We start from the raw sequence: 26,917 nt of genomic DNA on the forward strand, positions 1-26,917 counted from the left end.
AGAGTGCATGTTTTTTTTCAAGCTGTTAATGTGCTGGGTTCACACTACAAAACTAGGGGAGGGAAAGACAAATTGATGGGGCCCAGAAAAAATCTTAAATTAGATTTTAAATTAAAATACGTTTAAATGAATTAAATGCAATTAATATGATTTAATCCCATATGTTTTATAATGTTGCCATTGCCTATCGTTAACCCCTAGTTATGCTGCACCTTTTGGAAAACCCCCGAGTCTCCACTCCAGACACTTGGGGGCTTACATGTAGGCCGAGGAGAATGCAATAATAATGGGATGACACTAAATGTCTAAATGTTGTTGTTGTTAATTACAGCCACATGATTCAAGTGGTTTCTTGTAAATTGTTTTTAACAGATTTCTCATCACTTGTACTCTAAGAGGCGAGAAGAGACCCATTCAAGAGAATGAGTGAACTGGAACAATTACGGCAGGAGGCAGAACAGCTCCGGAATCAAATCAGAGTAAGATGTCTTTCTAACATACTTCATGGTAACCCAGGAAGATCTTTTTTGTGAAGAGATTTTTATCTGCCCCTGTGCAGTTTTCTCCATATACCACCTTTCCTTTACCGACATTGTCACCGGATGGATGAAGGAGTCTTGAAAGACTTCAGGGCACAGTGCTGGCCCTCTTTCAGAGAGCCCAATGGGATGGATCTGAAATCTTAATGCATCCTTTTTGTGGTATTTCCAGCCAGGGAGTGTACTGTATATGAACCTTTTGCCTAATGCCTTGCTCCTTGCCAGATCTAGCCTGGCAGAATGAATCTCTCTCTGTCTCCCTTAATAAATGCACTAATTTGGTAAGGATGCAAAACCCGTTCCAGCCATTGTTATGTAAAGTAATCCTTTAAATTTTCTTTTAAAGGATGCAAGAAAAGCATGTAGCGACACAACTCTTGCTCAGGTGGGTTGCCATTTAATTTTCCTTCCTGCTCTGTTTTCCTAAGGAGCTAAGACACTTACAGCGTCTAAAATGGATGCGCAGAGTCTGCAGTTTAGCAGAAGTTCCTTGTCTTATGCCCCTTTTCCTTGGCCAGGAAAAAGACAATGGTTTTGATCGCTCTTCGGCATTGACTCTAGTCTAAAGACCTGCTAGTACGTTTCCACAATAGTTTAAAGGGGCTTGAGAAAAGGAATCAGTAAATCAAAATAGCAGTCATGGCTTCTTGGACTGTAACCATTTGCTCAAGCTTAGTTCCATTCGAGTACATCAAGCTCTATTTTTAAAATCATGGTTTGTGGAGCCATCTGTAATTGGCCAGATTTGGATATTATACCAAGTCACAAAGAATGGGTTTGTATGTTATGCAAAATCCCAAGCTTATACCATAGCTTAGCATCAGCAGACTTTTCAAATAAAGAAATGGTACATGACAAATATAAGAAACGACTTAGCATTGTATACTATTAAGTTGTTTCTTATACTCGGTTGTCATTTATTCTTATGCAGTCCAGGAGAAGGTTTTGAAAAGTGTCCTTTCTCTTTTCTCAGATCACCACAAGTCTTGACTCCGTGGGTCGAATCCAGATGCGTACAAGGCGTACCTTGAGAGGTCATTTAGCCAAAATTTATGCTATGCATTGGGGATCTGATTCAAGGTTTGTACAAATCCTTTTTGTTGTTGTTGTTAGTTGCGAAATCGTGTCCGACCCATCGCGACCCCATGGACAACATTCCTCCAGGCCTTCCTGTCCTCTACCATCCTCTGGAGTCCATTTAAGCTCACACCTTCTGCTTCAGTGACTCCATCCAGCCACCTCATTCTCTGTTGTCCCCTTTTTCTTTTGCCCTCAATCGTTCCTAGCATTAAACTCTTCTCCAGTGTCCTTCCTTCTCATTAGGCGGCCAAAGTATTTGAGTTTCATCTTCAGGATCTGGCCTTCTAAAGAGCAGTCAGGATTGTTCTCCTCTAGGACTGACTGGTTTGATCGCCTTGCAGTCCAAGGGACTCACAGGAGTCTTCTCCAGCACCAGAGTTCAAAGGCCTCAATTCTTTACTTGTTTCTTGGCCATATGAACAGTAACATTGGAAAAAAAGCAGTCTGTTAATATGGAAACAAAATTCTCTAAGCAAAAATAAATTTAGATTCTTGGGAACATATTCAAAGCTGTAAAGAACCCTCTTAAACCCAGTAATTTGAAGACAGATTTGCTGTATTTCAGATTTGACTCCGAGATGTTAGATTTCAGTGTTTAAAAATAAATATTATATTTCTGTTCCCCAAATAGCTTTTTATTTAAAAAAAAAAAAAGAACATGCATATGTATTTACAGTAACTTATTTTGTGAACTGAAGCAGTATTTAGAAGATTAGCATTTAAAATGGAACATTAGAAATTTATAGCAATAATTCCTTATTTTAAGCAGATAGGAAACAATTTGTTCTTTATTTTTAAGAATTAAGCTGTATATATTGAAAAGTTTTATTGTTCTGGGTTTTCCTGCATATTTTAGAATCCCATAACGAAATAGATAGGAAATTTTATGTAGCTGGAACAGCCTCAGTCATTTCCTGGGAAACTACTCATTTAAATTTAATATAAATAAATAAAATTCCTTTCCTCAAAACTGTAATAGTGATAAAGGAAACTAAGCTTATGCAGGTTGAACTTGCTTCCCTTTTTCCAGGTAACTGAATAAAATAAAAGGAGGAAGCACACACATTATACTGTTGCAGTGAATAGGATATACCTATTTATCTTATTTTGGGCTGTCCATTCTTCACCAACAGTGTACAATATTAGAGGGTCTACCAGTCAGGGATGGGCTTCAAAAATTTTAGCAAAGGGTTCTCTGCCCGTTGCTCGGTGGGCGTGGCCATGGTGGGTGTGGCCTAGTGTGCCTCCTGCACCATGGGTTGTGGGGGGGCATTTATGCCCTTCTTGGGCTCAGAAGTCTTTCCTCGAGCCTCCAGGCGGGCAAAAACAGCCTCCCCAGGCTCTGGAGGCCTCGTTTCCAGCTTTTCCGAACTTCCGGTAGGCCCATTTTTCGCCCTACCTGAGCCTCTGTGCGCATCCTGCATTTACCTACATCCAAAATGGGCTGCATGGGGATTCAGGAGAGGGGAGGGATGGGCGGGGCCAGCCAGGAGTGGGATTTGGGGGTTCTCCGAACTGCCCAGAATCTTAGCTAGAGGTTCTCCCGAATCCCTGCGAACCCCCAGCAGCCCACCCCTGGTCTACCTGATTCCTCATCTTAATTGTCAGTTTATCTGGGTTTTAATCTTGTACACCAGCAGCTTCAACATGGTGTCCTTCAGTTTGGTTGGATTACGACTTGAAGCCAATATGTCATTTATTTGTTTTATTGAACTTATGTGCTGCCCGTCTCACCTAGAGGCGATTCTAGGTGTCTTACAATCAACAAAAACAGCAATATGAAACATTAAAGCAATAGAGAGGAATACTAAAAGTGCTTTAAAATTGATAAAGGTGGGAAGGTGCATATAAGGAGGAGGTGGGGTTTTATCTCTGACACGGCCCCATTGGAGCCTCAGGCCAGTTGGCAGAGTCAAATCTTCAGCCCTTTTCAGAAGGCCAAAAGGGTAGGTACGGATTTCACCTGAGATGTCACGATGTTCCAGAAGCCAGGAGCCACGGCGGAAGAGGCTCTTCTCCTTGACTCCGTCAGCTGAATTCCGCAGCAAGCCCCTTATGCCAACTTGGGTGGGACAGGCCAACTCTATTGAGATGAGACAGTTCTTCAGCTAACCTGGACCCATGCCGTGATGTTTAGCATCGGGTTGGGGAAGAATTGGCTAGGATTTCATAGAACTAAGCTTTTCAACATGTGGCCCTAATATCTTTTCTTGTGCCCTAAGCTGTGTGGTTCACAAGTTGAAGAAAGGGAAATTGGGGTCTTAGTGAATGCACAGGAATTTGCCTTTGAACTTTCAATTCTGAAACCACGAAGAGGAAGATACAAGGTTAACATATTAATACATATTTTGTTTGTGTTTTTCTTCATTTTATTTTATTGTTATCTTTAGGTTACTAGTGAGTGCTTCCCAAGATGGAAAATTAATTATTTGGGATAGTTATACAACAAACAAGGTACAGTTATTATTATTTTTTTAATATACTCAGTTTGAACATTTTATGCTGATGGGCTTGCTGATGGGCTTTATTTTTAGATTCCACTGCTAATTTTTTTAAATTTTTAATTTTTTTTTTCTGTCCCCCATCCAAACCTCTTTATTGGCTCTGTTATTTCTTGATGGTTTTCAGGTTTCAATACGATTTGTCGTCTTCTTATTTTTTTCTGTGTTTGGAAGTATAAGTCTGTTGTTTTCTCAAGCATGTCATAGAATATTCTGTTTCATTAATCTTAAAAATTCTGGCTCAAACACTTTGGTGTTTGGTAGAACCTCTGGTCACGACCATAATTTGTTCCATAACTTTGGTCGCAACCTGATTTGGTTGTGACCTGAACCTAATTTCCGAGGATTGTCGGAAAGATATTTCCTAGCAATGGGAACGAAAGTCTCGTTCAGCCAATGGTGTGGAAGGGGAAATTGGCTGCGGCCATGTTTGATTGCCACCCGAGTATGTGTTCATGACCAGATTCAAAAATTTTGTGAATTTTTTGGTCGGAACCCAATTTGGTCATGGTCAGAAGCATTTGTGACCAGAGGTTTTACTGTACAAACTGCTTGATGTTTGTTGAAATGTATATCGAAGTGCTTTGAGGTGTTAAGTTGTTCACGTTGGAAAGCAAAAGAACTACTGTTCTAAACAGCTACCTTGGTATTCATTTGATAGCGGGCAATAATAGTTGTGCCCTATAATCTCTTAAAATATTTTCAACTGAACCATTCAGTGTCACTTCAAATGCAAATATGCACCTTTTTTTATCCTCTCCGGAGCTAGTAAAAGGAGACCTGGGATGTTGCAAGTTAAGTGGGATTGAGACAAGTCCTGGGGAGGGAGGTCATTTTCATGGCACAATTAGCCAGTAATTCCAGTTTTTTTTTCTTCTTTCGTATACTCATTTGAAGAGTCTGGGATAGTATGAGATTAATTCACTATTCTTATATCAGAAAGCACTGGACGTTATTTTCAAAAAGATAGGTAATTTTGCCATTGGAGAGTTCGCTATTTGCAAAACGTATGGTTTGTCCTCTTTAAAACTGGTTGCAATGTCAGGTAGTATTTTTAACCCATTAAACTGTTGTACTATTTGTTCAATGCCATTGTGACAACCTGCTACAAAAAGGATAAACTCAGGGGTGAAATCCAGCAGGTTCTGACAGGTTCTGGAGAACTGGTAGTGGAAATTTTGAGTAGTTCGGAGAACCGGCAAATGGCTGGCCCCAGAATGGGGAAGGAATGGGAATATTGCAATATCCTTCCCCCAAGAGTAGGGCGGGAATGAGGATTTTGCAGTATCCTTTCCCTGGAATGGGGTGGGAATGGAAATTTTGCAATATCTTTCCCCCAGGAGTGAGGTGGGAATGGAGATTTTGCAGTATCCTTCCCCTGCCACGCCCACCAAGCCACACCACACCCACAGAACCGGTAGTAAAAAATTTGAATTTCACCACTGGATAAACTTGCTTAGCTCGGAGCGGATCAAAGCTCCTTTTGAAAACTGGGCTGGAATATTAACATTTTGAAGGAAAGTTCTGCGTTGATTTTGTAATGCCGCTGCCCACATATTATTGAGAGCAAAGGTTCAGTTCATTACAGCTAGTCCTCAACTTAAAAAAAATCAGTCCTCCTTGGGCAACATTCAGAGTTAGGCTGGACCTCCCTTTGAAGGGTACTTACGACCTGAATTCAACATTCTGAGGGTCTGGCACTTGGCAACCAGCCCACATTTGTAGCTGATTGCAGTGTCCTACAACCATGGGACTGCCTTTTTGCTTTGGCTTTGCAGAAAACAAGCATTTACTTCGTTTTTGGCAAACCCGGTGTCAACTTTATTTATTTATTTATTTATTTTATTAAATTTCAATACCGCCCTACTCCTGAAGGACTCAGGGTGGTGAACAGCCACAAGATAAAACACATAAATACAAAAATTTAAAATAGAATAAAAACGAATTCAATAATTTGGCTGAACAAATTTAAAATACCCCATAATTTAAAAACAAATTAAAATTTACATTTAAAAAGGGGAGAAGATTTAGGCCAGGCCAGCTTGATGAAATAAAAAAGTCTTAAGCGCGCGACGGAAGGTGCGCAGATCCGGGATCCTCCGTATCTCTGGGGGGAGCTCGTTCCAGATCGTAGGTGCCCCCCACAGAGAAGGCTCTCCCCCTAGGGGCCGCCAGTCGACATTGGTTGGGCGATGGCACCCGGAGGAGCCCCTCTCTATGGGAGCGTACTGGCCGGTGGGAGGTTATTGGTGGTAGCAGGCCTGAAACGGTTCAGGCCTGCCTCAGCCATCTTTCCGTTTCTCAGATTGCCACACAGTGTGTGTGTGGTGGTGGTGGTGGTGGTGGGAATGTCAGACCGGACGACAACAAGAGACATTCTCGTGGGAACCAAGGTCATCTCAACAGGTGCTGGCCAGAGACTGAGGGGAGTTGCCAAGGAGATGCCAGAACACCTAATTGGACAATGTGACCTGTGACCTTGAAGGGAGGGAATTATCTCTTTAATGATACTGAAACCGCGGGAAATATTTAGAGCTGGTTTTGTTTTCATCCGTGCCGAAAGGATGTATTCGATAAAACAGTTCTGTGAGAAAGTTGAAAGTCTCAAGGGTGCTTCATTGGTTTGGTTTCATCAGTTGGAACCTTGGCACCCGACCTATAGCAAGCCATTGGTTTCCTTTACAACTGCAGTGTTTACTTAACGACCGCTGCAAAAAAAAGTGAGTGACCCGATTTATGACTGTAATGGAATGGTTGTAACTTGAGAATTACATGTATCTGCTGCTCCCTGTGCGATGGGAGTTGTTCCCATAGTATCAGTTAATCATCTGCACCAGTGTTTTTTGCATCTGATTTTCAAATAGGACAATTCCTCATAAATGCTTCTCCTCCCCCTCCCCCCCTTTTATTTTTAAAGATGCATGCTATTCCTTTGCGGTCTTCCTGGGTAATGACCTGTGCGTATGCACCATCTGGCAATTATGTCGCTTGCGGTGGATTAGACAACATCTGTTCTATCTACAATCTGAAGACCCGGGAGGGCAACGTACGAGTGAGCAGAGAACTCCCCGGCCATACTGGTCAGCTGTCCTTCTTTTCCTTTTTGTTTCTTTGACCATTTGTAATGAAACTAGAATTACCCTTAAACTTTCTCTTCTTATCCTCTAAAACCAAGGGAGTCAAGTTGGGAAAAAATAATTGCATATTTTACCTCTCTGGGATTGCTTTTAAAAGGAATATATTTTTTTTTCCCCAAATAGAATAAGGAATAAATTTTCTAACATAGAATTTGGTCCCTTGGTTCTATGTTAAATAACTATTGTGAATATTGGGTTTGGGTTTTTTTTTTTTTTCTTTTTGCAATATTTGCACATATGGCATTTGCTGCTTTTTACGTCCTGTCCAAACAATTTAAAAATGTCTATTATTAAGCATTCAGCAAATTAACTTTATAGTAAATGTTATAGACATTTATGGCAGGCAGCTAGCTAGATATAATTTTTTGTTTTATTTTATTTTATTTTTATTTTATTACTTAATTAAATTAAATTTATTATTTTATTTTATTTTAATTTAATTTAATATTTTTATTTTTGTTCGTTCGAGTTAGCTGCCACTGGGCCATCCCATTTCCAATCTGTTCAGTGACTCAGCTTTCCCCAGATCTTGAAATCGTTCCTCTGACTTTAGACATTTGTAGTGTTCAGTACTGTATTAAAAATGTTTTTAATAAAGACTGGAAGGAAGCAGAATTCTGGGCCTAATCTGAGTTACAATTTTGAAACAGCCATTTTGCTACTGTTCTCTTTTCAGGGTACTTGTCCTGCTGTCGCTTTCTAGACGATAACCAAATTATTACGAGTTCTGGAGACACTACCTGGTGAGTATCCTGGGATCTTCTTCTTTTTTTTTTTTAATGAGCTCCCCAAGCTAATTATTTGAGCTTCTGAATTCAAATGCTTTTACTTCACTTTGCAGTGCTCTGTGGGATATCGAGACGGGCCAACAGATGACTGCCTTTACTGGGCATACCGGTGATGTCATGAGTCTGTCTCTAAGCCCAGACATGAGCACTTTTGTTTCGGGTGCCTGCGATGCCTCCTCCAAGCTCTGGGACATCCGAGATGGGATGTGCAGGCAGTCGTTCATGGGACACGTGTCTGACATTAATGCAGTTTGTGTAAGTGACTGTTGTGCTCGTGAATATATGAGAATATGAATGCTTCTTCGTAGTTCTAGCTAGTTGTCTTCAGCATCTGCTAGATGGTTTTGGATTTTCCATCGGTGTATCAGACGTGTGCAAATTCTTTTCATCTCTTTCATCTGTGGAAGCCAACTTTTCATAGGCCAAGGATTTCTCAGGGATGGTTAGTTGGGCAGAAGGGTTAGTGGAGCTACAAGTGTGTGGAATTTCTGGGGGTGCAGTCTTTGGATGCAGAACTCAAACGTGTGTCATCCACTGTTTACAATTTTAGAGCAGTGATTTTCACCTTTGGCCACTTGAAGCTGTGTGGACTTCAACACCCAGAATTCCTTTCTGGCTGGGGAATTCTGGGAGTTGAAGTCCACACAGCTTCAAGTGCCCAAGATTGGGAAACACTGTTTTAGATGGATAATTGTTCTGAGAACTCTCTTGCTTTGTGGATGAAGAATAAAGAACTTGGCAAATGTTTTAAGTATATTAAGAATTCAGGCAAATGTAAAGCTTCAAGTATCACACAAGATGCTGTTCTAATATTGTGTTTCCCCGAAAATAAGACCCTGTCTTTTTTTTTTTTTTTTTGAACCTTGAAATCAGCTCTTGGCCTTATTGCCATGTGCTCAAAAGCCCGATTGGGCTTATTATCAGGGGATGTCATATTTTGGGGCAAACGGTATTATTTTGAGTGCAGAGAATTTAATAGTGAATTTCGAACGTTAGCATTCCAGAGCCAACCTCTTTCCCTCTCCCTGCTATCTTCCTCTTCCCCCGCCCCCCGTCTGCATTTTTCATATTCTTGTTGCATTTCACAGTTCTTCCCAAGCGGCCATGCCTTTGCCACTGGTTCAGATGATGCCACCTGTCGACTCTTTGATCTTCGTGCAGACCAGGAGCTCATGTTGTATTCTCATGACAACATCATCTGCGGGATTACTTCTGTAGCTTTCTCAAAGAGCGGACGTCTCTTTTTGGCGGGCTACGACGATTTCAACTGCAATGTTTGGGATACCCTGAAGGGTGAACGTGCAGGTGAGTTAAAGCTATAAGGTTAATAGGAGCCGGAAGATTTAAGTGTGTTAACTTTTCTATTGTTACTGTTCCATGGGATAGCAATAGCAGTAGCACTTCTATACCACTTCATAGTGCTTTATAGTCCTCGGTTTACAAAGTCAGCATATTGACCCCAACAATCTGGGTCCTCATTTTTACCGACCTTGGAAAAAGATGGAAGACTGAATCAACCTTGAGTCGGTGAGAATCGAACTGCTGGCAGCCACCTGGCAGTCAGCAGAAGTAGCCTGCAGTACTGCATTCTAACTACTGCGCCACCATGGCTCTGGGATGTCAGTTACAGTATGTGGCATACAAATTCATTGTTAAGCGAATGAGTCCTGGTTTTTAACCTCAAAGCCTTAACTCTTAACCGTTTTCCTGAAGAGTTATCTTTTAAGTATAGCTGAGCTGAGCTCTACCCGAGCTCAATGCGGCGGGGTGAGCTCCTGTTACTTGCCCCAGCTCGGGGCTACCTAGCAGTTTGAAAGCATGCAAAATCAAGTAGATAAATAGGTACCACTTCGGTGGGAAGATAACAGCATTCCCTGCACCTCGGCATATAGACTATGGCATACGAGCACCGCTCCCTAGAGTCAGACCTGACTAGATGGGGGAAACCTTCATTTTTTTTAAAGAAAAAAGTTACGCATTTGCACAAGCGTTTCACTATTGCCTCGATTTTCACAACTGAAATCGGCTGTTCTCATGTAGGGTTGTTTTTTGTACTTCAATCCATTCCCTGTAATGTGGCTAAGGCATTTTGTGTGAGAACCTATTTCTGAAAACAGATACACACATATTGAAGAACATGAGAATTGTGAATGGGACATTTGAGGGCCGTTGGTTTAATTACTGTGCTCTTCGACCCTTTCAGGTGTTCTCGCTGGTCACGACAACCGAGTCAGCTGCTTAGGAGTGACTGACGACGGCATGGCTGTAGCTACAGGATCTTGGGACAGTTTTCTCAGAATCTGGAATTAACGTGGCGTTTGAACCCCTCCCCTCCACCAATAGACACGCACACCTTCTCCACTGAGATCTGGAGAGAGCAATGCTGCAGCCTCTTGCTGTGAAATAACATTTCTACTTTGTATTTACAGGTGAAGTTTTTCTACTTGCTGATTATTGCATAAGTAGGCTTTCTGTAAATGAAATTAAAACAAACACACAGAAAGAACGAAGAAGTGGTAGATGGGAGAAATCAGTGACTTTTCTTTCAAGGAAAAAGAGAGAGAGAGAGGGCGGCACACCTGTTTGTGGTGAGCAAAGATAAAAATAAAAATAAAAATAAGCCAGTCAGTTAGCATTTCGTTTGGCTACATTTGCCCTGAAGGGATTTCTGCTTGTGCCCCAGTCCTGCTAATTCTGTACCTTTTTGTACATAATTGAATATACACATAGCAGCCAATCATGTAACATTTTGTCTGTAAGTAAAGGAACAATGTTTGCGTTTTTTTTTTTAAAAAAAGAAACTGCATTTATATAGCTCTACGTTTAACCTAAGATGTAGCTTCTGAGTTCTGCAGTGGATCGGCTGGTCTGCTGTTATAATTTTCCCCCCTCTTCGTGAATTTACTGTAGATAAAAGTGTGAAGTTAATGAGCTGTTTGTGAAATTTTATAACAGAGTGTCTGTATAAAACAAAACAAACAAACAAAAAAAGGAAATCCCTCGATGACTCTTGTGACACTTTTGCCCCTTTCTTGCTCGATGACTATTTCTTCCCCTTATAGTGGCAGCAGATCCCAGATAATCCATTAGAAGCTAAGGGGCTCTGATCACCACAGAGTTAAACAGATGATCAGATGCATAATGTGAGAACTGAAATGTTTTTAAGGATTTAGATTTTGAGCTTCCTTCTAACAGCCTCTAATGAGATTAGGGTCAGGAAATTGAAGGATACGTATTTCCTTGAGACGGTGTTTGACGGGTGTATTTTTGTGGGGACCTGAATAATTGTAATTGAGACATTTCTCATCTTCTGTAAACTTATTGTCTAGCTTAAGACTGAATGTGGGGCCGCTTCCAATTTCTAGCAAAGGAACCTGAATCCTCTTTGAACTGCATCACTCCAAATGTATGTGGGGCATATTCTGAGTGCATCCACACATTATAATTCTACTTTATATATTCCAGGTAGAAAAGTTTTCTCTCGTATGAATCTTGCATATGTGGGGGAAGTTGTTACTATTGTCTCTTTAAGACCGCCAGCACAGTGTTTCTCTTGAAATCTGCACTCACTGCATGAAGACTCTTTAATACTGCATTAGTATTACCTCTTTAAAACTCTTAGCCCGGTGTTTCTCAACCGTGGCAACTTTAAGATGTGTGGACTTCAGTTCCTAGAAACCCCCAGCCAGCTTGCTGGCTGGGGGATTCTGAGAGTTGAAGTCCACACATTTTAAAATTGCCAAAGTTGAGAAAGACTACTCTGGTATACGTCACATCAATTTTTTAATGAGCTATTTGAAACTTCAGTTAAGCCCATCACCCACTACAAGAAGTGCAGAATGATCATTTTAGTAGCTGCTGTGCCAACCGATGGGGCACATTCACCTAGACATTCCAGAAAAACTGAGCTGCCTTTTTAAGTTTTTGTGTTCGTTAAGTCTCGGGGAAACATTAACAAATGAACTTGCCTTCCCCAGTCTTCCTCTTTCCTTAAAACAGATCTCATTTGGAAAGACTTCTCGCCATAGCTTGAGTCTTCTCTGGAGCAACAAGTATTGTAGGATCCTGCTTTTGGCTTTTTAAATTTTTTGAGCGGAGGTCATCTAATAATCAGCCATCAGAATTGTCCTGTTCTCATAAATATACAAATGGGTAGCTGAAAACGTGCTTTAGAAAAATCCTCAGAATTAGTTTTCTTGCTGTCTGTACTTGTAGCAGGTATGAAGTGGATCTGATTCTTCAGAAGTATTCATGGATTGGCCTAAAATGTAGTTTCAGTTCTATATTAATAGTCTGATTTGATGGTAGAGGAAAGACCCAATGTTATATGTCCCCTAAAATCTCCTCTGTCTGAACATAGGTTGGTAGTTCTTGTTTGATATTTTCAAACATATTTTGCTGCAGTGCCATTTGTTTTCTCAACTTTGACCAATTTTTTTATCCTATATTCCAGCTTTTTTTTTTTTTTTTTTACTGGTGGCAAAAGTGCCAAAGCATGTGCCAAACGCTTTGGATGTAGGAGCTCTTAACAGTCCATGAATCCTCTGTTAACATCCAGAGAGAGAGGTGTTCTTTCAAAACAAATATTATACGTGTTAAGATACATACATGCAGCTTTTTATTATCTTTGATATGGTCCATTCTTTTCACATCTGATACCGATGTGATTTCACCCCAAGGGATTTATTAAAAAAAATTTCTACTATTGTAATACAGCTCTTCATTCTACCATCACCTCACCCTTAGTCCACTACTTGTCTCCTTGGTGTTCAAGATATATTTTGTAAGGGCCTTAAGATTGCCTTGCATGAGTAAGAAAAAATTTGCCCTTTTAGGGGAAAAATGCCCAGCCCAAAAATATTCACAGCAGTTAATTGTTCGGTTTGCCAAAGAAGCTGGGAGCCATCACACAGTCTCAGTTTTATTACTTTAGTGCAGGGGTCTCCAACTTGGTAACTTTTAAGACCTGTGGACTTCAACTCCCAGAATTCCCCAGCCAGCCATGCTGGCTGGGGAATTCTGGGAGTTGAAGTCTACAGGTCCCCCAGCTGCCAAGTTTGACCATCCCTGCTTTAGAGTTTTGGTTATCCTACTTCATCAGGAATAGTTTGTAACCATATATTGGATTTTGGGAATAATTCCCCTAGAAAGCAGAACAGCTTGCATAAATAAGAGTCCTTAGCGTTAATTGTGGGAACTAACAGATTTCCCAATACGATTTGCCAAAGTACATTTGCCTGGAATGCATAAAATGAAACAGGAGTTTGCATGGATGTCCTGCAATGGGATTGGGCCACCTTGTGGGGTCTGGAGATGCTTTCCTGCCCTCCCATCATGGAGTTGGAGGATTAACAGCTGCTGTTACATCTGTAGAGGAAGCAGGTGTCAAATTTCAGACTTTTTTTTTTTGCCAGAAGTGGTTAAGGAACAAAAGTACAAAGCCTTAAAGTACTTAAGTTTCCTCCTTCACTCTCCTTCACTCTCAACCTGATCAGGTTTGCTTTGCTGCTGTGGGTTCTTGAAGCCTCTGCAAAGTGAAGGCCCTGTTCTGAAATCTTCGCTCCTGCCTCTTCTGCTCTCTCTAGGCTACCCATTCCTGTCCTACAACGCAGGGTTTCCCCAACCTTGGCGAATTTCCAGGCATACGGAGTTCCGCCGGCATTGCCATGGCGGAGAATTCTGGGACTTTGAAATCCACTGAGCTTCAAATTTGCCAAAAAACCCCTTGAGGGTTTTGATTTCTGCTGTTTTTTTTCCTGCTCTTATTTTCCTGCCTCCTGCAGAAGTTTTGTCTCCGGTGCTGACTGCGCTTTAGGATTAAGGAGCTTGCCGTTCGTTTCCCCGTCAGGCTGAACGGCTGTAGAATTGCCGGTTCAAGTAGCACCACCTAGGACGGATAATGCCCTCAAAAGACGAATTGTACAGTTTAACTTAAGAAGTGGTGTCTCCAGCGTCCCATTGGTGATTCAGAAAGCACTGTAGGCCAGAGATGTCCCAACTATGGCAAATTTTAAGACCCGTGGACTTGAACTCCCAGAATTCCCCAGCCAGCCATGCTGGCTGGGGAATTCTGGGAGTTCAAGTCCACGGGTCTTAAAATTTGCCATGGTTGGACATTCACGCTGTAGGCTTTATCCGAGAGTGAGCCAAGCCAGGTCATACAGTGCCTCACTCTGCAATAGGGCTCCTTAGCTGACCAATCTGTATATAACCAATCTTCCCCTCGTAGCTAGAATTCTTACGTCCTGCATGAATAACTGAGCTGTTGGATATTCTCGTAACTTTTCTGACTTCCTCCTTGCCCCCTTCTTAACGGCAGTTCCTCCCTTGAACATTATTCTTTTTTGAGGGGCGAATGAGGTGAGACTCCTGAGTAGCATCTGCTACAGCTGGAAGGGAAAATACCTGCCCCTCCAGCTGTGGATGAGACCATCTCATACAGACACACAGGATTTGTTGGGGGAAAAAAAACCCCATGCATCCTTATACCCTCCCTTCCCTTTTTTTAAAAAAATTAGGCCCTCGTGCTACTCAGACTACTTCCATATTCGAGGCATTGCAAGTCTTATTTTTCTTTTCTTTCTTTCTTTTTTTTTTTTTTGTTGAAATAAAAGATTGTGTAAAATACATGCAAGACTGTTAAATGCTTAGTGGTGTTCTGGTGAGTCTGTTCACAGTGTTAACTAAATGATTAATAAATAAGATTTTTTTTTTGGAAAAAAAAATGTGCCTGACTTTCTTTTGATTTTAAATAATATGGGGATTTCTTAAAAAAGATATTTCAGGCCTTTATTTTTACAACACAATGGTGCTCTCTTTGTTTCCTTCTTGCTGCAGCACATCTCTGTGTCGATCCCAGCCTCCTCTTCCTCCTTCCTCCAGAGGAGGAGTTGTGTCTGACTTGTTTTCATAAATGAACAGTCTTTGTGCTTTTGCTGTTAACAGTTTATTCCAGGAAGTGTGCAGTAGGGTTATTTTTAAACCTTCACTTGTTACCGTCTTCTCTTGAAGAAGAAAAAAAAAAACTTCCAAAATATTTCCAGGTACCAAGTGAATTCTGCACTGCCTCTCTTGGATTGTATGTTGAGAACATCTTAAAATCCTTTTATTCAGCCTAATTGATTAAACAAACAAACAAACAAAAACCAGAGATTTGTGCCATTTTTTTTTCTTAGTGCTAATGGGGAGGGGAGGGATGGACACTTGCTATGAATTGTTTATAGTTCTTCCCCTAATGAATCTTTCCTTTGTAATTGTACAGTGTCTCGGTGGAAAAATGTTGCCTGACTTTAACATTGTAACCAATAAACAAGTGCTTTTAATTAGGATTTCTCTTTTTCTCCTGTTCAGTTGATTTCATGTTTGCCTGTTCTTCAGCGTATGGCATCTAAAGTCCCACCAGTTTTACTCTCTCAACCTGGATATTAATTACTCCATGCTAGAAAACAAGAACAAAAAAAAAAAATTCTTTTCAAGGATATTACGGTTTTAAAGGATTACGCTGTAATTCTCCTTTATGGATCCTATTTGTTGAAAACGGACAAAATATGGGGCATTGCTGTTCAACAACCATTCCTTTTGAATTATTTAGGTCACCTTTTTTTTTTAAAAAAATGGATATGTATATTAAGAGCCTTGGTAGTACAGGGGTTTAAGCAACCATGTTATTAAGCTGGTTATTAAGACCAGCTGCCTGCAATTACTGCAGGGTTCGAATCTCGCCAAGGCTCAAGGTTGACTCAGCCTTCCATCCTTTCTAAGATAGGTGAAATGAGGACCCAGTTGTGGGGGCAATAAGCTGACTTTGTATAAATATACAAAAGGATGACGGCTATTGCTGAGCACATTGTAAGCCGTCCTGAGTCTTCGGAGAAGGGCGGCATATAAATCAAATTAAAAAATTAAAAAAAACCCACATCATTGCATTTTGACAGAACAAAAAGTAATTAATTTTTTTCCCCAAAATAGAAGAAAGAATTAACTATGCATGCTCTGCCAATCAGGTATATCCACTAATTTTGCACTGCTGGAATTTCTATTTATTTTTTTAAATAGAAATTCAGGAGATGATTGATAGAGTGTTTAGAGGCAATCCTTATCTCCACCCACAGAGACAGGCAAGACACCAGAATATAAACTGAAGCAAACAGCACTCCTTACTAGCACTGATGATGTTACCTAGTTATGCCAATGAAACGTCTGCAAGAAAACAAGCAAGCTCAGAGAGCACCAAGGACCCCACATTTCAACCCTGAGCTACAAATATTCTTCACGAATCCTTATCTTCCTCCTTGTTTCCTTCTGCCTTATGAAAGAACCGAGATGTTCTCACTGGATTTGGGTGTAGTTCACTTTTTATCTTTAAATGATTTTATGATTCATTCTTCCCTCTTCTAAATCTAACCAGTTGTCATCTTATTCCTGGCAACAGAAGGAAGCGAAGAAGTTTGAGTATAACAAAAAGAACTTCAATGCAGTATGCCTCAGGCTGTAGTCAGTGGTGGGATTCAACCGGTTTGCACCACTTTGGCCGAACCGGTTGTTAAATTGGTGGCTCGTCCCGCCCCGCCCCTTCCAGAAGTCCCCACGCGCCCCGTTTTGGCTTCCAGGAAGCTGCAGGGAGGCCTATTAGTCCCAAAACGGGGCACGGGGTGCGGCATGCCCCCCCCCACGACCCGTTTTTGCTCCCAGGAGGCTGCAGGAGGCAGAGTTCTGCCTGTCACACCCCTTGGCCATGCCCACCCAGCCGGTCATTAGGGCAGAGAACCGGTTGTTAAATTATTTGAATCCCACTACTGGCTGTATTCTGTAAATAAGCCATTTCATGCAAGCATTTGGGGCTCAAGATTTACTCATTTATTCAGATTTTATAGCCGTCCATTTCAGCCAAGTGACTTCGGCAGTTTACCATTCTAAAACTATAAAACAATTAAAAGCATCCAAAGAATAAATAACAGCGGCTGAAATAGTTAACCAACTAACAATAATGCCAAGAAATTGAGTCCTTAACGCATTCTGAGCTCGGGCCCAGAAATATAGCCAAGTTTTTAAAGTCTAATGAAACACCAACAGGGCTGCAGCCATTCTAATCTGAGAAGGGAGAATATTCCATAAAGCAGAGGCTGTTACAGCAAACAAGACCCAGTTCCTGCCAGTTGACATTCTGGCTGAAGGGATCTGCGGAATGACCAATTTGCTGGATTGAATTGGACAAATGGGAAAAAGATTGTCAATCAGTTAACCGGTCCCAAGTCAGTTTTAAAGGTGACTAAACACAATAAATTGCACCTGGAAGCGCACCGGTAACCAAAGCAGCTCAAGTAGTAATGTTACATTTGCTATTGTTTGCTATCTGCACAGTCACATTCTTTTAACCAGTATAGTTGCGTATGGTTTAAGTTGTCATTTTGCTTTAACATCTCAGCAAATGTCCCTGGTTCCATCTACGATTACTGTATTGATCTGACATAAAGAACACAAGCATTCCACATTAAACATTCAAAGAATAATACCAGAGTTGCCTCTTGTTGCTGAACAAGGCAGAAATTTGAGAAAACTGCCAATGGTGTTACTAGCTCTTTGTCTCTTAGGAACTCTTACCAAGCCTCACCATAACACACGATATTTTTTTAAGAACTAAAGTTAATTCTTCACTTTAATCAAGAATGTAATGCAATAACCTTTATGAAGGATTTGCTATTAGAATAGCAGTTACAGTATAAAGAAGAAAAGTGGAACACGTAGAAAAAATGAGATATACAAAAATTATCACCATAGAAAAAATGAGATATACAAAAATTATTACGTCTTCCCATGGAGTGAACCAAAATCTTTAGTTCTGCAGTTGTTACAATGTGAAACCAAGATTGAATGATTGCTTCTATTAACTGGGATTTATTGCTGGGTCGCTTCTGACTAACAAGTTTCTTTAATTGGCTCCATAGATTTTCAATTGGTTTAAGAAGGTCTGGGCTATTCCCAAGCCATTCCAGTAGTGGAATAGGATTATCTTGAAACTCAAAAAAAAAAAAAATGTTATTAGCCATCAAACCTCAAAAACACACTTTTCCCAAAAAGTTTCCACAATTCTGGCCACGACTGTACATGATATAATTCCAAAGCAGTAGAAGGTACCGATCCAAAACTGTCATGAGAAGCTAGAAAAGCAGCGAAAAGCCTTCTGTTATGTCAACTGTTATGATATCCCACCAGCATGGAAGGAAGAAATCAACCAGTAACACTATGTGTGGGCTTCCAAAATTGATTTGAGACATTAACTCCCGACGTTAATCTTAGACATTTCAGCTGTGAAAGTAAAGGGAGGATGTAAATAGTACTTGGACATTATTTCCTTTTCTCTGGTCCCATGTGAAGCAGCTATAATCCTGGGAATCTTTTTTAAAAATACATAATTTAGAAACTGCAAAAAATTTAACTTCACATTAGTGCAGGGGTGTCAAACTCGATTTCATTGAGGGCCACATCAGGGTTGCGTTTGACCTCGGGGGCGGGTGAGTGTGGCTGGGATGGGTGTAGCCAGCTCGACATCACTTGTGTCGGGGGCACCCCTCCCAGGCTCCATTTTTGGCTGCGACGGCCTCCTGCAGAGCTCTGCCAGTGAAAACGGAGCTCGGGAGGGCCCCATTTTCGCTGGTAGAAGCACAGTGGACCAGTCCTTCACTGTTTCCAGGGTGCCCTGCAGGCCAGATCTAAGCACCCCATGGGCTGGACCTGGCCCACAGCCTTGAGTTCAACACCCCTACACTAGTGGTTTGCACTCTACTTGCACCTGAATTTTAGCTATCCAGGCATACCAGTCCTGAATTAAAATGCTGCTGGTAAGACATGTGGCAGAGTGGCATGTTAAATTTTGTAAGGTTAGATACTATCCTGTTCACCGCTACCAATTGCGACAATACTCTGGTTTCCTAGATCTTTTTTTGAGAAAAGTTTGCCTGCCTAACAAAGCTTATTCTGAGAAGTAGCGAAAATACATCCAGACTTTTTCTGCTAAATCAATCTGATCTGAACCAGGAATTCCCTCAGTAAAAATATACAGCTTTAAATATGCCACTTTGAAGATTATATTCATCTTTCGGCCAAATGAAAACCCTAGAATGGCATCAGGATAACCGATTGTCTCTGCGTCCAAACACTACAAATCTGCTACAAAAATTGGCAGCATTCTGTAATACTGTATTGGTTTGTACAAGAGTCTTTGGGAAGAAAATCATCACTGCTCACTCCCAGAGAGAATTGCAATTAACAATATGATAATAGGACTGGGGTGAACAAAGAATTGTCTTGGATGCCAGAAAGAGGAGCTGACTCTTGGTGTGAACACTTATACAAAATACTACCGGTCTCTTTGTTTTATTTTATATACTTTACTTTTTACATTTCCAAATAAATTTTTATATACTACAGTAGATACAAATTAGTTCATCTTATGAAAAGTTGCAAAATGATTCAATCAATAGTAAATACTGCTTCCTTCCTGAGTTCTTGGGCACAATTCATAGCCTAAGTATCAGAACGGCCGGATGGCAACGGAGGAACCGAGGAGTCAAAGCAGCAGGAAAAATTCATGTGACTAAATCCCTGTGAGGGAAACGGTGCTAATCTTTTAAATTCCACTCTTCTTTTTCTGGAGAAAATCCTTTGAAAAACAGTCAAATTCATCTTCAAGACAAACAGCTTTCTTCCTACAAAACAAAAGGAGGAAAATAATTAGTCCTCCAGGGACCTCAAACATTAACAATACCCAAGTCAGTTTGAGGAAAACTGGTAAATTAGTGTTCGAAATAAAAAAATTAAAATTAAAAGTACCTCTCTAAATGAATCTAAATTAGAGAGATACCCATTCATTTGCATAAGTAAGAGGTGCAGTGGCTCAATGGCTTAATGATGCTGGAGATGGCAGGGTGAACTCTTGTCACTCGCCTCAGCTTCTGCCCACTTGTAGTTCGAAACCATGTTCTGTGCGAGTAGATAGATAGGTACCACTTCAGCAGGGAGATAAGTTGGTGCTCTGTGCAGGCAGTCAAGGGCTCTGAACCTTCCCAGTTGCAGTGCCCGCTTGTGAAGCACCTCCAGGAAGGGAGGGGGCCTTGGGTGATGCTGCAGGTAGAGCCATTCGTCTTTCTCTCTGGAGCAAAGCCAGCTCGCCCTCCTGTGGTGTACCATGGGAAGCACGCAAGTGTGTCCTATAACAGGGCTGGTACCTTGGCAAGCCAAATTACTATTCTGCAATATCACTGGTCTCCTAGTTACTGTAACAATGCCATATTGCTAATAATGATAAAACAATAAAAAAAATCCCCCCCTCTCCCTCTCCCTCGATAGATAGATATAGTTGATAGATAGATAGGTAGGTAGGTAGATAGACAGATGGCATTGTTACAGTAGACAAAGCACATTAACTTACAGTTTCCAGGTGATAGATTAGATGATAGATAGATGGATGATAGATAGATGGCATTGTTACAGTAGACAAACAGCACATTAACTTACAGTTTCCAGGTGATAGATTAGATGGATGGATAGATGATAGAGGATAGATTAGATGATAGATAGATGATAGAAATGGATGGATGGATGGATGGTAGATATAGATGGATGATAGACGATAGGTTTGATGATAGATAGATGATAGGTGGATGGATGATAGATGATAATGATAGATATAGATGGATGATAGATGATAGATGGATAGATAGATAGATAGATAGATAGATAGATAGATAGATAGATAGATGATAGCCTGGAAACTGTAAGTGAATATGCTTTTTGTCTGCTATTCAAATATTCCTGATCTTTCATCCAAGGCACTGAGACTCCTGGGCTCACTCACCGTAGATGCTTTGAGGTGTTCTGGATTTTTTCTAGCTGAGCAATTTTTTGAGACAATCGTTCAATCTCCTTCTCCAGTTTGGTTTCTGTGATATCAACCTGCTGGCAGAGGCGAGCAAACGTGGTGGCCATCTCCCTAGGAGAGAAAACGGCAACGCCCAATCTATCAGCAGCCCAGGGATAATAATACCGCAGGGCCACCAGAGGGAGGGAGGGGGGGTTATCCAATTATAAAACAGGTCAGACATACTGTTGCACCTGATGGCTACAGTTGGCGCTGGTGAGATTGATGATCTGTTGAAGTTTTTCTGTAGCATAGTTGACAAACTGTTGCTTGAAAGCCCGTTCTTTGGCTTTGGCTGTCCACGTAAGCCTCTCGTAGAGGTACAGCACCCCGTACATACTCAGCGAAAGAGAGATGACCTTCCAGCCCACAGTTCTCCAAACCTGGAAGAGAACCACTTGATCAAAAACCGTTCCAATCTGAAAATGTGAACCTTGGTTAGAAAAACATGACTTGGGTGGGAAAGGAGAAACTAATATTTCAGTTTCTGTTTTTTTTTTTAAAAAAAATGCAAAGTTATGTTTCACAAGTTTGATAGATGTTGGCTTGTTAAGGTAGTTTTTTTTCCCTGTTTTTAATTTGAAGGTTTGCTATTTTCTTTTCTTAAAAAAAAAAAAAAGAACGGCTACTTTTAAGGTTATTTACCTGTTGTGAAATTTTGAATTCTGCACACAATCTTGTGTTGTGAACAATTTTGAGACCAAAATAACTTCAGTGTTTTATAGAGGAGCCACAAATGGAAGAAGAAACCATTCGCTATGATACTTCTATATTTAAAAAAAAGTGTTAGGCAGTGAGTGAGTGGCAGTTTGGAGGAAGAGGAACTGCACCTCACAGCAAGAAGACAGAGGTTGTGAATGGCCCGTTATTTTAATTTTTGTAACTGCAAGAGAAACTTTCCACTTTTTTATGGGCATCTTTTAAGCAGGGAAGTTTTCTTTAGGTACGGGGGAAGTCTGCTCGCTTCATGTAGCCTGCCTATACTTAACTTGGGAGCTTCCTGCCTTTGGTTAAAAAAAGATCTACCAATATTAAGGACGGGGAATTTGCAAACCCAAGTCTCAACTATTGAGAGCGGTGGGTCTGCTCTCAACAGCATGGCTGGAGAAAAGAAGCTTTTGGTGAGATACAGGTGTTATGTCTGCCTTATATGCAGTTTTATTCCTCTCTAGCATTCATCTCCACTGTTCTGTGATGCACTTCCTGCCACTCTAGGACTTACCTCTATCTGTTCCTGTGAGGCACTTCCTGTTCCTGTTATATCTGTGTGTGCATGTGTATATGTATGTGTGTGTGTATGTATGTATACATACACACACATACACACATACATATACAGATATATACAATATATTGTATATATGTATATGCATGTTAGGCAGTGTATTAACCTCTGAGCCACAAGTTCTCCTCCCTTCATCATCTTCATCAGGGGAGAAATTAAGTGTTTTTCTAGCGAGGCACCTGGTCTATCCGAACATGTGGGAGGGAGCATACTGCTCCCTTTTGCCTTTCAGTTCCAATCCAGGAGCCCTCAAGCAGTCGCATTCTCGACAAACCATATATATATATATATGTGTGTGTGTGTGTGTGTGTGTGTACACACACACACACACACACACACACACACAAATGGCTTGTATAGCATTTTTAACCACATTTTTAATCAAACTACATGAAACAGATAGTATCCATATAATGTGATTTTGCATATAGCAAAACAGTTTGTGCCACTACAGTTTAAGAGTTCACCTTGCTATTCATCTAATAAAAGCTACATGAAATATGTTTTTGGAGAAGATGGGACGGGCTCAGACCTGGAAAGATCAGTAGATCTTAACCAAGGTCAGTAGAGCTGGGTTAAGAGAAGCTGTTTGAGCGGAAGGGGCTGGTATAAGACACAACATGTTTTTTTCCCCGCCCACTAAAGCAGAGATGGTCATGGTACTCACCAGACCTCCAAGGATGATAACTGTCATGGAAGTCCGAGATGTCAATGATGCCAGACCGGTGACCAAGGAAATCATGAGCTCCTCCTGCGAGGCACTCTCCGGGGTTAGACTGGGAACACTAGTGCAAGGAGTGGAGGCAAGAGATCTAGGGATCTAGGGAAGAAGAATGCAAACTCCTGTTGCTTGTGGTCACTCATGCCTGGATCACCTCCTCTCTGGATTACTGCATTGCTCTCTACATAATGGGACTATCCTTGGAAAGCCACCCAGAAACTTTACCCGGTCCAGAATGTAGCAGTGCGCACAGTAAAGGGGCCCTCTAGGTTTGCCCGTGTAACACCTCTGTTGCATGAGTGGCACTGGTTTCCAGTTTCTTGGCGGGTGCAATTCAAGGGGTAGGTCATGATCTTTAAAGACCTAAGTGGCTACCTGCAGGACTGTCTTTCCCTAAGGACATCTACCCACCTTATTACCAAGTCAGATATGGTGGGCACGTTTCTATGCTCCTTCCCCTAAATATTATCATCCGATGGGAGCTGGGAGGGGTGCCCTTTCTGTGGCAGCCCCTGCCCCATGGAACCTTCTCTACCCCTTGATGTTCAGCAGGCCTTGAACCTTTTAGCCTTCCACAAGGCTTTAAAGCAGGGGTCTCCAATCCTCGCAACTTTAAGACTTGTGGACTTCAACTCCCACAATTCCTCAGTCAGCTTTGCGGGAGTTGAAGTCCGCAAGTCTTAAAGTTGCCAAGATTGGAGATCCCTGCTTTAAAGACCCAACGTTTTCCCCAAGCTTTGGGAGAATAACTACACATTAGAAGAGATTGGCGCCCAGTTTTGCTGCTTTCAATGTTTTAATAAATTGAATTCGCTTTAAAATAGCAATAGCACTTAAGACTTATATACCGCTTCACAGTGCTTTAAAGCCCTCTCTAAGTGGTTTACAGAGTCAGCATATCTCCCCCAACGATCTGGGATCCTTATTTAACCCATCTCGGAAGGATGGAAAGCTGAGATTCGAACTGCCAAATTGCAGGCGGCCAGCAATTTGATTTTATATCTTTTCTAATTTTTGACTGAGAGTTGCCCAGAGTTGATTGAAAGATGGGTAGCTATATGAATGTTTTAAATAATAATAAGATTTGCAGTAAGTCTGCTCAGGGGAGGGAAATTGGAGACAGCTGGGTTATTCATAAGAGCTCTCCATTCATGCATTCATGAGCCAACCAAATGCTACCAAGGGTACGTCTGAAGACACACAGCGCAACAACAACTTTGGGGAAGAGTCTCGCTCTCTATGCAAAATGATATCCTGCTATTTCATCAGAGGCATCCATCTGAACAGGCAAGCTGTTGTGGCCCGCCGGCAGCCAGCAGAGCTGGCAGTAGAGTCGGACAGTGAGGAGGTGGGGGAGGAACATGGGCCAGTCCTGTGGCCTGAGGAAAGCTCGGATGAGGGCTCTGCGTCGGAGGCAGAGAGGAAGCTAGACAACAGTGAGGCAGAGGAACAGCTGGAGCCTGTTCCCAGTGTGCGCATGTGCAGAGCTGCCAGACGACAAGAACAACTCAGAAAGCAGGGGTTGACTTGGGAATAAAGCCACACCTCGGAGGTGATTGGCCCCTCCCATAGGAAACAAAAGAGGAGTGAACGGGGAGTGGGCTTTTGCAGGAAACAATTTGTTCCTTCCGTGACTCTGAGAGACTCTGTGCCAAGTTTTGCCTTGTACTGCGTTTGGAAATTAGTTACCTGGCAGCCTTCCAAGCGAGATAAGGTCTGTGTTGATAAATATTCCTTTGAGAAACTGTTTGGACAGGCCTTGCTGACTGTGAATGAAAGGAATTCACAGTCGTGTAAATAAAAGAGGTTTTGCGGAGACCAAGACTCTGCTTCCTGCTTTTTAAGGCAGCCTAGGTCAGAACACAAGCACAACCAGTGGCACTTAGGAACAAGAAGGTTCCCCATCACTGTTTCTGGGAGCTGTTCACAATCATGAGCCGTGACTGGTCTGAACGATCTCCAATATTCAAATCTACTCTGCCATTTGCATACAGGAAGACCATCTGGACATACGAGTGCTAGAACGAAACCATCTGAAACACTCACTGCAAGAGCCGGTTCGGCCATGGTGAGCAGGACCCGATGGGCGTGTTGAGATCCTAGGAAGCGACTAACAAGAGCCGTCCAGCCCAGGGAGAAGCGAAACGTGATATCTTCTTGAAAATCTGAGCAAAGGGTGTGGCAGTTCAAATCGTAGCTCAGGTCAAATTGCCGGCACGGAATCAGCAAATGGAGCTTGTCCTGGACCTCTGAAGGCAAGAGGGACTGCAGATTTTCTAGAGGAAAAAAATAAAAAGCATTGAATGAAAAAAACCACATTGAACTAATTTCTAGAAATAGGGAGACAGGCATGCTTGCCTCCCCAGAACCCAGAACCAAAGACATGAACTATAAGGATGGGATTATTTAGAATATAGAATAATAGAGTTGGAAGGGACCTTGTAAATCTTCTAATCCAGGGGTCAGCAACCTGTGGCTCTGGAGCCGCATGTGGCTCTTTCATCCCTCTGCTGTGGCTCCCTGTCGCTGGTCGGCTCCACAATTGATAGGCCTTTCGGTTAGGACAAGTAGAGGAAAAAGGACACCGTGCTAGGAGGAAACTCTATGGTGGAGGAACAGGACTTCCAGTCAGCAGAGGAAAAAGGACACTGCACTATGGTGGGGGAACTGGACTTCCGGTTGGCTCCAGAATTGAATGGGGGGCTTCTGGTTAGGACCTTTGTGGCTCTTTGAATGTTTAAGGTTGCCGACCCCTGTTCTAATCCAACCCCCTCCTCAAACAGGAGAACCTAGCCCTATACTATTTCAGATAAATGGTTATCCAGTCTCTTTTTGATGGACCACCCACAACCTCTGAAGGCAAGCTGCTCCATTGGTTGATTGCTCTCATCCGTTAGGAAATTTCTCCTTAGTTCTAGCTTGCTTCTCTCCTTTGGTTAGTTTCCATCCATTGTTTCTTGTCCTGCTTTTTGATGCTTTGGAAAATAACTTGACCCCTTTGTCTTTGTGGGATATTGGAACACTGCTATCATGTCACCTTTGGTCCTTCTTTTCATTAGACTAGACATACCCAATTCCTGTAACTGTTCTTCGTGTGTTTTCTTAAGACCTACTTAAGAATCACCAAATGCAAAAACGGAAGGCAAGAGTTGGCTCTTGAAATGAATTCCTTATACAGCCACCCAAATTTGCAGCGTGAGGGGATGTCAAAGGTGTATTTATTCATTCTTCTTTACCAATAATTTCTTGCTGGGATTGATGCATAGAGCTGTTGACTTCGCTGGAGCACCTGTCTGCCAGATTCCTTCCCAATCCTTCCTCTAGGTGTTTGCTGAGTTCCTGGCGAAAGGAAAATCAGGAGCTTTACCATGAACCCAAATGTATTCCTCCTTTGTCTAAAACATCACAAGGCAAGTTTATGTAACTTTGACCAGTTCTGGACACTACGTATTAACATCACAGGAATTGGTACATATGGTTGATATGCCAGTAACATACAACCCCCCCCCAAAACAAATCCATAGAAATCAATCCTAGCCAAGGAATGGAAAGTCAACGGAGAGAACTTACATTTTTATAAAGTTTCAAAACTTGTGGAGATGGATGGAAATCAGAGTTAAACTGATCTACCAAAACGGAAAGCCGACAGATTTCATCAGTCATGGCAGAAGACACCTAGAAAACATGACATGTGTGCCTGAGTAAGGTCAGGAGAAACGAGTGACATCTTTCCAATACGACCTGACATCCTCTTTAGAGCCCTGCAGGGTAGGCCAAGAATCACTTCCAAAATAAAAGGGAGGGAGGAAAGATTTGATATGTAAGATAGCAGCCTACCTCTAATTACTCAAGAGTTTTCCACTACTTAAGCCTATAACAATTTTGTAGTGGTGAAGCAAGTACCGACATTGCTAAAAGCTCAGTAAGGACCTGACAAATGAACTAGTTAT

General features: G+C 41.7%; 2 protein-coding genes across 6 annotated transcripts in view; one reads left to right on the forward strand and one right to left on the reverse strand.

Annotated features, from left to right (window-relative positions):
- GNB4 (G protein subunit beta 4) overlaps nucleotides 1-14,770 on the forward strand; it is a 45,501-nt gene extending 30,731 nt beyond the window's left edge. For all 5 annotated transcript variants that reach the window (XM_087872491.1, XM_087872492.1, XM_087872493.1 and 2 more), the window contains exons 2-10: nucleotides 373-479; nucleotides 886-924; nucleotides 1,513-1,619; nucleotides 4,010-4,073; nucleotides 7,038-7,200; nucleotides 7,934-8,000; nucleotides 8,099-8,300; nucleotides 9,134-9,350; nucleotides 10,249-14,770. In XM_087872491.1, the coding sequence (XP_087728617.1) occupies nucleotides 423-479; nucleotides 886-924; nucleotides 1,513-1,619; nucleotides 4,010-4,073; nucleotides 7,038-7,200; nucleotides 7,934-8,000; nucleotides 8,099-8,300; nucleotides 9,134-9,350; nucleotides 10,249-10,355 (1,023 nt within the window). In that variant the 5' untranslated portion in view covers nucleotides 373-422 and the 3' untranslated portion in view covers nucleotides 10,356-14,770. The remainder of the gene's footprint in view (nucleotides 1-372; nucleotides 480-885; nucleotides 925-1,512; nucleotides 1,620-4,009; nucleotides 4,074-7,037; nucleotides 7,201-7,933; nucleotides 8,001-8,098; nucleotides 8,301-9,133; nucleotides 9,351-10,248) is intronic.
- Nucleotides 14,771-19,412: 4,642 nt separating this feature from the next.
- MFN1 (mitofusin 1) overlaps nucleotides 19,413-26,917 on the reverse strand; it is a 32,590-nt gene continuing 25,085 nt past the window's right edge. The window contains exons 12-18 of the mRNA XM_034438933.3: nucleotides 26,538-26,642; nucleotides 26,204-26,306; nucleotides 25,014-25,243; nucleotides 22,914-23,066; nucleotides 21,148-21,344; nucleotides 20,899-21,033; nucleotides 19,413-19,750 (exon numbers count right to left, since the gene is read on the reverse strand). Coding sequence (XP_034294824.1) covers nucleotides 19,672-19,750; nucleotides 20,899-21,033; nucleotides 21,148-21,344; nucleotides 22,914-23,066; nucleotides 25,014-25,243; nucleotides 26,204-26,306; nucleotides 26,538-26,642 — 1,002 coding nt within the window. The 3' untranslated portion in view covers nucleotides 19,413-19,671. The remainder of the gene's footprint in view (nucleotides 19,751-20,898; nucleotides 21,034-21,147; nucleotides 21,345-22,913; nucleotides 23,067-25,013; nucleotides 25,244-26,203; nucleotides 26,307-26,537; nucleotides 26,643-26,917) is intronic.

The sequence above is a fragment of the Pantherophis guttatus genome, chromosome 6 (assembly GCF_059756535.1).
Source record: "Pantherophis guttatus breed Tessera chromosome 6, ASM5975653v1, whole genome shotgun sequence".
NCBI lineage: Eukaryota > Metazoa > Chordata > Lepidosauria > Squamata > Colubridae > Pantherophis > Pantherophis guttatus.